General features: G+C 44.1%; 1 protein-coding gene across 1 annotated transcript in view; it reads left to right on the forward strand.

The window, feature by feature from the left end:
- LOC121598278 (calmodulin) overlaps window positions 1–14,301 on the forward strand; it is a 32,304-nt gene extending 18,003 nt beyond the window's left edge. Inside the window, exons 4-5 of the mRNA XM_041924886.1 lie at window positions 8,037–8,279; window positions 13,848–14,301. Of these exons, the coding sequence (XP_041780820.1) occupies window positions 8,037–8,279; window positions 13,848–13,876 (272 nt within the window). The 3' untranslated portion in view covers window positions 13,877–14,301. The remainder of the gene's footprint in view (window positions 1–8,036; window positions 8,280–13,847) is intronic.
- Window positions 14,302–14,529: the final 228 nt, after the last annotated feature.

Consider the following 14,529-nt stretch of genomic DNA (forward strand, 5'->3'; position numbering starts at 1 on the left):
ATTTTGGATCCCTGAACCTTCTCTGTGTGTTGTGTTGGTGGGCTAAACGACGAGGGAGGTTTATCAAGATCGGTTCCTTGTACGCGAAGGATCGGTGCTGTTGAATGATGGGGGTGTTTCCCCTTTCCCCCGATTCCTCTACTCTTCTTTTCCCTTTTAGCAGACAGCAGGAAAGGATGGCCATTACAAATTGTCAAATGGAGTAATTTACAACCTTGTGGTGATAAAATGGAGGTAAAAAACGAGTTCCCATTTGTACAAAACCCCCGGGTGTTGGTGGTACCGTTTTGTGTGCTCAAAAGTAGGGCAAGTATTATCACAAAAAAGGATCCCTTTTTCCCTTTATAAAGAGATGATGGAAGGGGATTGGATGGTTTGTGGCTCATGAGCAATTACGAATGCAAAGTATACACGTGCGCGCTGTTAACCGGATGTGGTTTTTGAAATAATAGTCTTGCACAAAGTGGTTGTGGTGCAGTAGCGCTGGGTAAAACAGCTTTTGAGAGACGGAAGTGTACAACTTCTTGTGTGTTTGTGTGTTTAAAACGATGTTGTTTTGTTATTGTTTGTATAGAAGGCTTTTTTACAACACACAGTTGGTGGCGGGAAGAAAATATAGAGCAGAGTGAAGAGAGGGGATTTGGTGGCGGCTTGACGTCACCATGAGTCGTCAAAACCGCATACTAAATTGCAGCCGAGACCCTCCTAAACTCAATCCCCCCGTACCATTCCCTCGTCATCAACAGAAGCAGCAGCAGCAGCAGCACTCACGTTGTGAACGGGGTTGTTGTGTGTTGTTTATTACGGGCTTACTGTAATTATATACCCCAAACCATCTTTAGCTGCTGTGGGTCTGCTCCAGTGATGGTGGTGGTGATGGGGTGGTCGCGCTATGATGGTTATGAAAAGGTTAAGCCAAGTACTGGGCGACTCCATTTGCTGCTTGCGCACGAATCATATTTCCGCAAAGCGGCCAACCGCCGAAAGGAGGAGTTACGGGTGAGAGGGACAAAAGGGCACAATTAATTTAAAATGTAAATTATGATTTGTTGCCATTAGGAGTGTGGGGTGTGTAGGGGTTGGTGGTACGGTACAGTACTGTGTGTTATCTGATTACTATATACCCCCGATACACGAAAGTGCGATGCAATCTAATGCTGTGCAAGCTCTCCATCCGGCATTAATAATCGGGTTGTGGAAGTTGTGTATTTGTATTGCGATGCTTTTGCTACTTCCTTTTTTCCCTTTGTAACTACTTTCTACATTATTTAAGGTGGGTTATAACGCTGCCAAGGAATGGGCAGAGCCATACTGAGAAACCATTACACACCTTATTTATAGCATGAATGGTGGCTGGTATCGTTGTACTACTACGAAAGCTTCTCTTCAGTGTTAATGTGTGAATTACATGGCCTTTTTTGCACACTTACTGCTTACTCGAAGTATCTAGAGCCTTCTGTTGTGCGTAATTTTGCTCCCATCCTGCTGCGTCGGTCGATTTTGCTAGCACACATTTGTGCACTCCAGGGAAAATGATAGCCGACGGCGACAGGACACCAACTAGAAAACCTACACCACGCAAATACCGGCCAAAAGCAGGCCAGCCGGAACTCCTTCTACTGGGCTTGTATACACACCACCATCATATGTAATGACCCCTGCTGCTGCTGCTGCTGCTGTCCCCCCCTGGGGGAGGATTGATTATAGCCTGTGTGCGTCCTTTGACATAGGGTTTGCATTTTTTTTGTCGCCCCTTTTTGTTGGACACACGAGACGACAACGATGATGACGATGACTGCACACAGGTCACGTACCATAATAATCTGATAGTGGAATCTCTATTTAGCGCTCTCTCTCTCTTTCTCTATCACCGTCTGAAGGTAATTCTGATCTGTTGTATCCTTAAGCTGTTTTAAGCTTAAGCGCAAGGAAAGGTTGATGCAGGTTAGAAGAAAATGGATGGCAGCAGCAACCAACCAACCCCATGCCATTTATTGTCTCGTTTTGTCCCGGATGCTTCAAATCCCTGTGTGATCCCTACGGCCTTGCGAACAAATAAGGATGATACGGGCGAGTTCCTTATTATGTGTGAATTAGCTGCTTCGTTTCAAAATGTTGTGTAATGTAATCCAGAAACTTTTCATTACCCAATTTCACAATCAATTATTTTACCTTCATAAAGAAGCTTAATCGATGATGTTTCTATAATTCTTTCGTTATTGGGCCCCTTTGCCATTTAAGATCGTAGGCTGAAATTTCTGCCTATCAGCTATTTACATTGTATAGCAGTTTTCGAGCAGCTATCAAAGTGGATATAATATACAAAAATGTGTGTATTTAGAAGATTGATTTTATCGCTTCTGCTTCTGAATGAAGATTTTAAGTGTGTTTTGTGTATTTGTCAAGTTACCAGAAAGCTTTCTTCTTATTCTTATTTTTCTTCAGAAAGCCTGTTTGAGCAAAAAAGTTCACACGTCCTGTCAAATAGTGACGTTCGTATTTGGTTATAAAAAACAGGCTATGAGATAACCTGGAGGACTACATACACTTTGATTCTAGTTTCTACCACCTGATCTCTTTAATGTATCTTGAGATAAATAAAAACACGACCTTGTTTTGCCATTTTTTCGAGCAGGTACTCGAATCTAATTCTAGCTTTGAGGCTGAAATAATCTGGAGCTTGTTATGTGGATGGTTTTGTATGGAGTCGGCCGCCAGCTGTCAAACTCCATTTAAAAAAGCTTATTAGTATCGTAAAGGCGCAATTATTGTTTTGTTCCTCAAAATGCAAATATGTCTACATTCAATATCAAACCAAGAGCAGAGCACAAAGCGCGTGATGTCGTCATTTGCAATAGTGTGTAGCTGATTCGCCCTTCTTGCTTTTTCACACCTGGTTAAATTACGTCAATGTGTGATAAATGTAACAAGGCGACTAACCGACCCGACCGACCGGTGGGATACTGTTTGCAGTTATCTTTTGCGCTCGCGCGCGTTTGTGTGATTAAGATCCAGACCCCGGACGGTGTGGCGCATGATGCGTATTGCTTATCAGGCCTCTACTGGTCTCTGGTGTCTTATCTGGGTGAACTTTTGGTGTACGTGTTTCGTTGGCGTTGGTATGCAATTGCCGAGACCAACAATGATGCTCGTTTGTGGCCACTGCCACTCTGTGTGTTGTCCCAAAAGGGCGTATGTGGGCGCGTTCGATGCTGTTCCAGATTGTTGCCCTTATTTTGTGTTTTACTGCCGTGGCAAATATTTCAATAAAAGAGCAAGAGACAGTGGAACTAACAGCCCCCCGGAGCAGAGTGAAAATGTTCGAACCATTAATATATAGTAAACGAGCAGAGCAGCAGCAGAAAAGGACATGTTTTCGCTCGTGTGCCTTTGCTAAGCGTGCATCTACATTTGTGGACGATCGCGTTCCCGTACACAAAACACACATCAAAGGAACTGCCACGTACACACAAACCGACCACCCCCAACCGCCCAATTGTGAATAGTTGAACTTTAGGAATTTCTTATCGGCTAAACGTTGCTACGTTCTCTCGGTCAAACGTTTAGAACGGGAGGCACAACGGGTAGCTCGAGTTGGTGGCATCCATTTGCGCTTTGATATTGGGTATTGGACTTAAACGAAGAAAGAAGAGGAGAAGAAGTGTGTACACACAATAGCATTCGTTGGTGTGTATGTGCTTGTGCTTACTCGGCTGTCCTTGATTGCACTGGTATGCGGCGGGGCAATTCGAAGATTGGCGGCGCTCGGTTTGGCCTTTTGACTGTCATGCTTTTGAAAAGCTAGATATATTGGAGCGTCCACCACTCCAACCCCTCTCCGGGGCACGACGACTACAAGAGTAAAGAACTTCTCCCCCAGCTCCGAACAAAAGAGCAGGGAAAAGATGTCTACGATGAGAGATGACGCCCTTCCACACTTTTTATAAGGATGCTTGTAAAATCCTGCAAAAAAGTGCCTCCCATTTCTTGTTCGTTGCCTTTATGGTATGCCGATTGTGTATTTGTGTGTCAGCTACGAAACGCGCGATGGAGCTTTTTTGCATGCCTTCGCTTCGAACAAGCCGTGGGCGAGCGAACAAGGGAAAAGATCGAAGAATTTAATTTTCTTCCTAGCGGTTGTCAAATTGTGCAAAATTTAAACGTTTTTTTTTCGAATCAAAATCTAACTTTCTATTTCATTTCGTGTTGTTTTATGAGTCGTTATGAGTCGCCTTCCATTTATTGAGTTACTACTTTGTTTGTTTTTATTTAATTTTTGAATATCATTTTAGGAAAATCGGTAATGTAATACATATACCGATACGGTAATTGGATTTAGCTGCTAAACAGATAGCATGACGAAGCTACATGTGCGTGGGAAGGCTACGAAAAGAAACAGGATCCCCATAAATAATCGCCAAAATCAAGGCAGTAAATATAACGCAGGAAAGGATAACGATGAAATTTATTGGCTAGGCGAGTGAGAAAGAGTGGTCTCATCCACGTCTTCTCTGTTAGCCTACCACAACCGTACGGTTAAACACTGTTGCCCACCCGAAAAAAAAAAGAAATATTACACGAATGTGTCACATCGCAAAAGCTTATGCTGGTCCAAAGAAGGGCGAGTTTTTGCCCGTGTCCCCGTCAGCGGGAATCAACAGTGAAAAAGGACACTGTAGCCGGCTGCGGGACGGCTTCCGCTCCTTGCTTAGGCGCCGTCGAGAACGCGATAGCGCTTTCGGGAGACAGTTTTATTCGCCGTGAATAGTTTTACTTTTCATGACACGTTCGTAAATCGTTCAAGTTTGTTTGGGATTTACGCGGTGGTGGTGATGTATGATGATGGTGTGCTTTTCGCTAGCCATGCTTCTTTCTGCTGCCGCACGGTGAAGAGAAGAGATGTGTGTGACGTCCTTTTGTTCGCTACCTTGTATTGTAGACAGTTATCTCCTACACTGGCGTAGTATCCCTGATTACCATAGAGATACAATGAAAATGATATTTATTACCAGCAGCTGCACGTATAGAACCAGCCACCGAGAACGCAAAGTTTTGTGAAGCTTTTTTCTTCTTCCTTTTGTGTTCCTCTAGAAGGAGAAACTATTTTATGGGAGTAAATTCTTCCCTTGCACGAGCTTCATTCGCCCCGTTTGTCCTTTTCGTCCTTTCGATGGCCGGGGCTGTACACAATAAAGTGCGTCGAATTTGTCATGAAAGGGAAACCATCGCTGACGCCGGCTTCTCGTGTGTGGGTGTTGCTTGTTGTGTAATATTTTTGTATCGTCAGCTCCCCAAGCTCGCATAACTTTTTAAGGAGGATCAATAGAAAAGGCCACCTCCATGGCGCAGTAAACAAATTCTTCAAATACACTGTGTCCTTTCGACTGTTACTTTTGATGGTAGGATTTTACTGGAGATTTTCCTTGGTATTTCCTGTTTTGTGTGTCTCCACGGCATTGAAAGGACGGCCCCTGGTCGGATCGAATCGGTTACGAGATAGCTTTCGGTCTGGTGCGTAAACTCGCCGACGCCTTAAATGAGCTTTTCTTTGCTCGCTATCATGCCTACCATACACCAAGATAGGAAATGACAAGGCACACATAACATAGACTGGACCGAGAGAGCGCGGTGGTGGTGGTGTCTCTACTGTCCTTTCACATAGCTCTACGGAAAGCTCGTTCGTAATCACGCTAGTTTGACATAAAAGCCCTGTACGAAAACCAAACCGCCGCTCCCACGGTTACGATACGAACGAAACACATTATAATAAATTTTCGTTCCCTTATTGGATACCACCACTTCTCCCGAAATCATCCTGGCCAACCATTTCTACACTGTAGTGTTCTCCTCCCTTCGCCACTGAAGTATCGGTTGGGTGGGGGCAAGTCATTATGATACCACCACCACCAGCACAGCACGGTTTGTGCGGCCATGGGAAAATCAGTGCCGTCGTCGTTTGTGCCCTTTCGGAGTATCAATTCATACACTCTTCCCAACACCACTACTACTCCCCGTCCAATTGTGGGCTCCTCACACCCTTTGAGTTCTGGTTTTCTCGGTGGGTTTGGTGGGTTGCTGCTGCTCCCAGGTCCTTTTTGGATTTTATGGATAATGGGTAAAGTTTCGGGCGAAAGGAGTAGTAGTAGTCGTCGTTCACTATATTTCATAGCGAAACCTCTATTTCACTTCGCCCCCCAGAAGTGGTGTGGTGCGGATGACGGAGGAGAAGAAGAACGTGTCCTCCCGCTGGCACACAACAATCCCTTATCTTGTGACCTCTATTGCCAATCATGCCCTAGTCCTCAGCGTTGGCGTCCTCAATCGGCGGGGAGTTTGTACTCGATTGAAAGGTTCTTCGTGCACTGCGGTTTGTGTCCTTTGCTTTTGGGTTGTTGTCCCCGCTCTGGAGTATAAGGGAGGAAGGGAAGTCTATCGAACCGAGAAGAGGGTGGTAGGGTTAGTTGGTGGTGGTTACACACAGCAAAAGAGCTTGAGGCGCAACCTATTTTGTTGGTGTGATTGTGGTAGTACAATTACCAGTAACCACACCACCACCAATAATGCCTCTGTTCGGATTTGGAATTGTAGCCTTTTTCCGAGATTAGAAATCAGATCAGAATGCTCTCTATTATACACAAGAGAAGATAGAGAGGGAGGATAACAATTTCATAGAGTTAATTTAGTTGGCTGTAAAGTATGAAGCCTTATTTTAAAAGGGCATGGATGGTCGTGGGGAGTCTTGTTCAATTTATTTTTGGAGCTGAAAGATCCTGCTCCAAAGTTATTTGTGTTCATCCTATGACATTGGGATATGTTTTATTTGTGTGTTCAACAATTCTTACCAATGACGTTATATGATGAAAAACATTAAACGTTGATTTTTGGTTAATATTATTCTCCCCAAAATTAAGCTACCATTGTGGGGCAATATGACGCCACCGTTGTTAGCCCTTGTTATGTCGGCAAGGACACACTGAAACATTAAAATCTCTCCCCCAAGGCGCCTTTTATTGCCTACCAAAACTAAAAACGACCATTTGGGGGAGAATGGTTCAATCAGTTTACCGTTTGTGTTGATTAATTTTTCAAATCGAAAACACCTTTACACACTGACCGGCGCCCTCTCCCCGAAATTGATTCCTGCGCGGGAAACGGTAACATCGGCGTTGGTTACCCCTGGTGTAGTTGGGTGTGTATGCTTTGTATGTGTTCTCTAAGGGCGACTTGGGAATGTGATTTAGGTAGTGGTGTGTTTCTCCATGTTGTAGTGAAATCTGCTGTTACCTTCGCTTCTCCTTCTGCAGTAAGACATTCAAATATACGTTCCCGCATAGTACGGGGAAAAATCGATACAAACCACCCCCTCCACACGTGGCATTACGCAAGCCATGATGTACAGTCAAGTGTATGGCAGGTAGAGTCTACCTTTTGCTCTGGAATCCATGGAAAAAACACAAGCGAGGGTACATCCTTGAGTATCCTTTTTACTGTGTTGTATGGTGTACTTCTTGGAATTGGAAGAAAAACGGAGCATTATAATATATTTAAGCGCCTGTAGCGCTTTGCTCCTTTGACCATAAGGTGTTGGGCTCTGCTTCCTTGGCGTGGCGAAGGTGTTTCGTTTGCGACCCCAGCGGAGGTGTCCGTGTGTACTACACATGCGTGTATACTTTCACATATTTATATATGTACGCACTGGGAAGGTCGTCCTGATAGTGCTGTGGGGCCTGCTTTTTTGCGCATAAGATATTGAATATGTACGGGATTAGGCTGATTCTAGGCTTGTGTGTTTTTGCGATTTTCTTATTGTATTATTGATGATTTGACTTTTGCAGATGAAATTTAAATAAACATGATTTGTGAGGCAACAACATATTTTTGGGTAATTTTCTTTGCCATTTTGGAATCTATTGTATAGAGGAATCTAACGAATGTTCCCTGAAATAAAATTACTACATAAATTATACCCATTGACTTTACTTTACATACATGATTACTAATATTACTATTGTTTCCAATTTTCTTGGCGCGAACAGGTAACGGCACGATCGATTTCCCCGAGTTTCTAACAATGATGGCTCGTAAAATGAAGGACACGGACAGTGAAGAGGAAATCCGGGAGGCATTCCGAGTCTTCGACAAGGACGGCAACGGTTTTATCTCTGCAGCTGAGCTGCGCCACGTCATGACTAATCTGGGCGAGAAGCTAACAGACGAGGAGGTCGACGAGATGATCCGTGAAGCCGATATAGATGGCGATGGCCAGGTTAATTATGAAGGTAAGAGTTGCCTTTCGCGCCCACATCAAGCATTGTTTCGAAGCAGCTAGTGTGTTATTGTTTTGTGCAAGAGAAGCAATGGTTTTTTGTTTTGTTTTAGTTTCACATTCTATTCACTACCTGACGTGGTTAACATCCATTTCGATGGGGGTAATAGCCAAACAAATTCTGTCGTCCTTTCTTGTGTTGGTGTGTGTATATGGACAGATTGGTGCAAATCAATCGAACCCCGTTTGATCGATATATACAAGCGTAAAAGCGGCAAGAAGGAAGGAATATAGTAGAGTTTTAGTTTCATAGCGCCGCTCTTCCTGGCACCAAACGCGCCACCAAACTCTCGGCGGCTTCTCCAAGAACACAAAGCATACTGCGCCATCAGCATGTTGCCAGGGTCATGTTTTGATTTTTGCGTCGTCAAGCTCTTCGTGTTTCGGTGTCCTGTGCGGAGCGCCAGCTCCCCAATAAGAGCTTACTTTATGAGTTAACATCGACGATGGTTTTGACTTTTGAACATTTTCGTGTTACATTGCCGGAAATGGATGCCTGCCCTGTAGTAGGAATATAATTCAAACTTTTTTTTGTGTGTGACCAGTTGGCTCAAAGTCACTTCTTGCTTCGTTTTGCAGTCACTCATCCCTGAATGACACTGTTGAAAGTTGCATTTCAATCATTTGTTGACTTTACCATTCACTTTACCGCCCGCTACACCTCCTTCTGTAACAACCACAGACACACACATAGGTACGCGCGCGCCTTTTGGGGTGCCTCCTCTGTGCACAATTTACAATCCACTAGAAAAAAAAAGCCTTTGAAGAAGTGAAGGTTTCGGTCGTGGTGCATATATTGCACAAGGTCTTCCCTCATTTTTTATTGCCACCAAGTTTTTGTTCTGCCTTCAAGAAGTATTCTTCTCAGACAAAAAGGAAAAAGGATTCGCCAAATGTGTGCGTGCAAAGAGGGGATATAGTAGAAGGAGCGTGCTTTTACATTGTAACTTTGAAGCCAAGCCCATCATCTTCAAAGGCAAACACGACGGAGTCTGAATGAAAGAAGATGATGTGTGTTTGACTTGGCGGTTGTGTTTCGTGTCTGTGTGTGTGTTGCAGTTTTGATGAAGGGAAGGATCCTTTTGTGTGAGGATGTGTGTAAAACTCTTCTGACAGGTTCTTCAAAGGACCACCAACAGCACACACACCACCCATCCGAGCAAACTTGATGATTTGAATGCACGAAAATCCTAGAGGTCAGAGCTCTGGGAACGCACGCTTAACACTTTTTGGTGGTGGTTGTGCAAATCAACGAAAATAAATCACTCAGCTTGTTTCATTCTCCTTACCCCGTGTGGTGGGGTGCTGCAGTCGCGTGTGCATTATTGAAACCAGAGGACCCCTGTCCCCTCTGGTGTGTGTGGCATTCATGTGCATGTTCATGGTGTTGGCGCGGTAGAAATCTAGCAAATGACAATCAGCTCACTATGCACTTGCAGTGTTCCTGAATTGATGGATTGCACCATACACCCCAGTGTGTTGTTCCTCTGTATTTGCGTGCTGCATGCAATTTTTCCAGCACAATCCAAACTTTTCCACTCCTTAAATTTTTCGCAAAGATCCTCCTCTCCAACATTCACGCGCCTTCTGCTTGAGGGTAAAATATTTCGCATTGCTGCCACTCCCTTTTGGCAAACAGTGCTGAGGGGGGAGACTCTGTGTTACGCAAAAATCCGACTGCGGCAATAAAGCTTCTTCGCGAAAAATCTAACCATGCCCTAACTTGGGGAACGGCGAAAATAAGGTGTGACTGGTGGTGGTGTTGTGGGTGGTTTAATATTTGATGCACCTTCAACACACACACACACACAACGTCCACTGGGGTGATATTACGCTGTTGGAATAAACGGAAAGGAGTGTTTCGGAAAAATCTAACCGCGAGCAGCAGCAGCAGTGGCAGTGGCAGCCGGCTAGAGAGCTTGTATTGTGTAGAGGGCAGCCTTTTTAACAGAATAACGTACACACCACACCGCCGTCCTGTGTAGTGTAACGCGCACGCACCCAGTGGTGGAAGGCGCAATAAAACTTGTGGAGCACACGAACGTGAATGCTGTATGTGTATATTGGGAGGAAAGGAAGGAGAGCTTGGTTGTTGCGCGAAACACGTGAACTCATAAATTTCAAGCCTTTTGTGGTGTGTGCCGTTTCGGAAGTCGGCTCACGGCACGGCGAACAAAAAGAAAAGTAGAGGACCCTGTTTCGCTTTCTCAATATAATGCACATAAAGAAATGCCTTTACTAGCGAAGGAGGGAGAGGAAGAAGAGAGAGAGGGCGTTGGTTGGCGGCTTGGTTGGTGCACACAGAGATTTGTTAGAGGATCTATTTTTGTGGGACGTGCTTTTTTGTCGCTTTTTAGTGTTACTACTAAAAATGCTTTTTTCTTTGGAATGTTGTTGTAATTTATTACTAAATTCTTTTTGGCTATTATTGGCCCCTTGGGGAGGGAGGAGTTGTTGTAGTACCACCGTTGATTGCAAATTACATTTACATCATCCGCCGAACGACACTACCCCTGGCGCGCAATATGGGAAGAGAGGAGTCTACTCGAATTATGCAAAATACAAATTCTCACATGTTTTGGTGTATAGGGTGGTCGTAAAGCGTGCTGGGCCTACTACTACCTTCAACTCCTTCTCGCCGTGCTCTCTGCCACCACATCCTGCTTTGTATGCACGGGATGAAGAAGGCGTCTCAGCGTCATCATCTGACGGGGGGTGTATACTGTCGCGTAGGCATCATCTACCAATTGTGTATACTGCTGCCCGGTCGAATTGGGGAATGAATTACTCACGGCGCTTTTCGCTTACTCATCGCTCTAGAAGGGTGAAGTGTGCTGCTGCTCGTGAGACACACGAGAATGGCGAATGTTGTTCCGCCACAGATGAAGGCAAAAAGCGGGTGCGAAGGGCGAAGACGATGAGAGTTCTAAGGGGCAGTTTGACGCAAGGTGCACACGAAGCAGCAAAAACACAAGTAAAACGATCGTTGATCTTTAGCCGGGTGGGAATCCACACGCTCGCTACGATCGCTTGTTATCGAGAAGCAGCGGCGCACCACCGCCACTCACTGTGTTGTTATGTTTTTAACCTTGTTCGGAGGTGTATATACAGCTCAGAAAAGGAAAGGGTTTGTTCCGCTGTCTTTCTTCGGCGATGTTCATGGTCTCCATCTCCTCTCTTTGATGGGGGATGTGTGGTATATGTGTTTTCATTGACCAGATTGACACAACAAACAGGTTAATTTATGGTAGGAATGGGGCGTGGCCGCGGCAGTATCTTTTTATAACCCGAAATCACGGGACTGCTTTCTAATTGTATTTGTTGTTGTAATGAGAGCTTTCGCGTTTAATTGAGATTGGTCAGGAATTGCTGCTGCTGCCCCCCGTCGCACGCGTCATCATGTGATATCATTGACGACGTGTGACGACTTGCTTTGCGCGCGTGACTTAGATACTAGAGTCCCATAGTAATGTGGGATGGTCAATTTGGGTAATGTTATCGATCTTTTTCACAGGCGATGATCGATCCAGAAGCAGCATGATCATCAGAATTTTCTATGGAGTTTGATGCATTTCAAATCGTTTAGCTGATGTTTGTATTGTTTTGTGATTTCAAATGAATCGCCTAGTAGTAAGTGTAGCTTCATATTCTGGTGCAATATAACCATTTCAACCCGTGGCTGCAAACTCTGTGCAGCTCTTGGTTAAATAAAGACTGCCCCAACAGCACGCTTCTGGTGTTGCTCGGCGCGTCGTAACCTGCGCTAAATAGATTTATGGCAACACTGTACTTTGTGTATTACACTTCCGTCTTACGATTTGTTTATGGATCCCCCGCCTGCCATATGTTGCTGTTCAAATAGTCTTTTTAATATAGCGCTCTGCTCTCTATCTCTCTGATCCGATACAGTTCCGGCGATGGCAGTAGTATTTTGTAGTACAGCGCAAGGCGCAACGTCATTTCGGGTTGAACTATTGGAACCCGTTGTACCTAGGATAACTCTACCAAAAGCAAGGGAAGGTTGGGAGGTGTTTGTGCTGCACTACTGCTGCTGCTGCTTAAACACCCTTCGACAGGCGGCACCCGAGTTGACAGTAGAAGTTGCGCCGGGTTTTGTGTTGTTTACCATTGGCTGTTGGAAGATTTATCTTCCATGTGTGGTCGGTCTACCGACATCGACTACTACCTCCATATACACAAATAGGACAAAACAGGGAAAATGGGATGGGGGGATGGTCTTGCGTTTTGCAAGGCGCGTAATGAGCACGGTCTTGTAAGTTTTATCTACGTCATACGTCGGGTACTGGTACTGCATCTCGAATTCTACACTGGAGGTGACGAACGTTTTGCGCGACCATCCTCTCTCTCTGTGGACGGAAAGCGGGGGATGCTGATGATGATGGGGTCACTCCCCACCCCCTGCATGTACTCCAGCAGTAGAACTCACTGTGTGTGGTGTACGACTGTAACCAGAACCACACAGCCGGCGCTTCAGTATACTGTAAATAATCATCTAAAACGTTGGCGCAAAGTCTAGAAGTAGCACTGGGAGGAAAAAAAAGAACTATAACATTGAGTGTGTGTGCCTAGGTTTTAATAATATTCCTGTACTCTAGCGAGAAGTGTGGCTCCTAGGTTCCGCTCACTAACCACCACCACCATTCCATCCTACCATAAAGATAATACTGCGGTTATTTGGGCACGATGGCACTGTTATTAATATTTGCTTGTGGATGAGAGAGAGAGACGCCGCAGTTAGTGTGGTTGCATTGTGGGGTTATTCTTTTCAAAAAAGAACCGAAGCAAATTGCAGCGAACGACGATGACGTAGTGTGGAAGGTCCGGGGACCCTTCAGCATCCGTTATCGATGCACTGTGTGTCCGTTACTATTGTGTGAACTATTTTCGAGAAGCGTTACTTTATTCGTAGATTCGAGTTGCTGGATGATAGTATAGGAATAATGTATCATTGAAATGTTGATTTTAATGTTTTTAAATATTTTAAAATCATATAAAGTAGTTTTAGACATCGCGTCGTGAGCACTTGCTATTATTAAACGTCTCATTACTCCGGTCAAACGAATTGCACACGCAATTGCGGTGTTATACTGTTTTGTTTTACTCTTACACACACCGCGTGTACACAAATTGCACGATCATTCTTTTGCACAAGCCAAACATATGTTAATATATTCATCCAGAGCCCCAGTTGGTGTTGGCGCAAACAATGTGTGCCTCAACAAGGCGTATGTTTGTGCTTCTCTTTTTGCACAATACTTCCTATTCTATTAGTAAGATTTTTTTATATCTCTCTACCACTTTATCTTGTGTTATGGACGGTTAATTAGTGTTTACTCTAGGATTATTTGCTATATCTTGTTGTAAAAATACAAGTGTTACTCTTTTTAGTATAGGAGTTTCTTGTTCTTTTTTTTCTTATTTTTGGTTTCACATTCCTCTTTTGCACAACTAATTTCCGTTTTGTTTTACCATTTTTCTTTCTCTCTCTTAACTATTCCAGAATTCGTAACAATGATGACATCGAAGTGAGCTACAGGTCGATACATTGCGCCTTTCTATTTGTTTATTAAGAAGACTGTAGCCACGCGCAACAACAGCTGCGCAACGCTATCGATTTGGATTTAAAAAAGAGCGAAAAGCGGAAGAGGTGGAGAAATGCAGCGTGGGATTTAATGGAGTGGAGAAAACAAGAGCGAGAGGAGGATGATGATGATGATGATGAAAAGAAAGGAAGAGGAAAAGAGCTACATACAACAACAAAAAAAACGCAACGTAAAAGAGCAAGAAACCATACGGAAAAGAGTAAAGCTAACGAGAGATAAACATTAAATAAGAAAACTCTTAAGCATAACACAGCAGTAAGCAGTATACAACAACAAACATGATGGAAACTAATTGAAAACACTACCTAAGCATAGCAAATCAACAAACAGCTTTTTGATAACATCTCAACCGATGAGAAAGATAGCATCAAAAAGCGCTGCCCGAAAATAACATCAGCAAGCAACATAATAGCAAAACAGCAGCTATAATATTTTAACAACTTCAACAGCAGTAACAACAGCAGCAGCAAAAATAAACAACAACAACAACAGCCATAATAATATTTAAAAACAAAGCTTCTTCATCACCACCACCACCACCACCCACCCACTACCATCACATTGAGACACAACAACACA

This window comes from Anopheles merus, chromosome 3L, assembly GCF_017562075.2.
Source record: "Anopheles merus strain MAF chromosome 3L, AmerM5.1, whole genome shotgun sequence".
Taxonomy (NCBI): domain Eukaryota; kingdom Metazoa; phylum Arthropoda; class Insecta; order Diptera; family Culicidae; genus Anopheles; species Anopheles merus.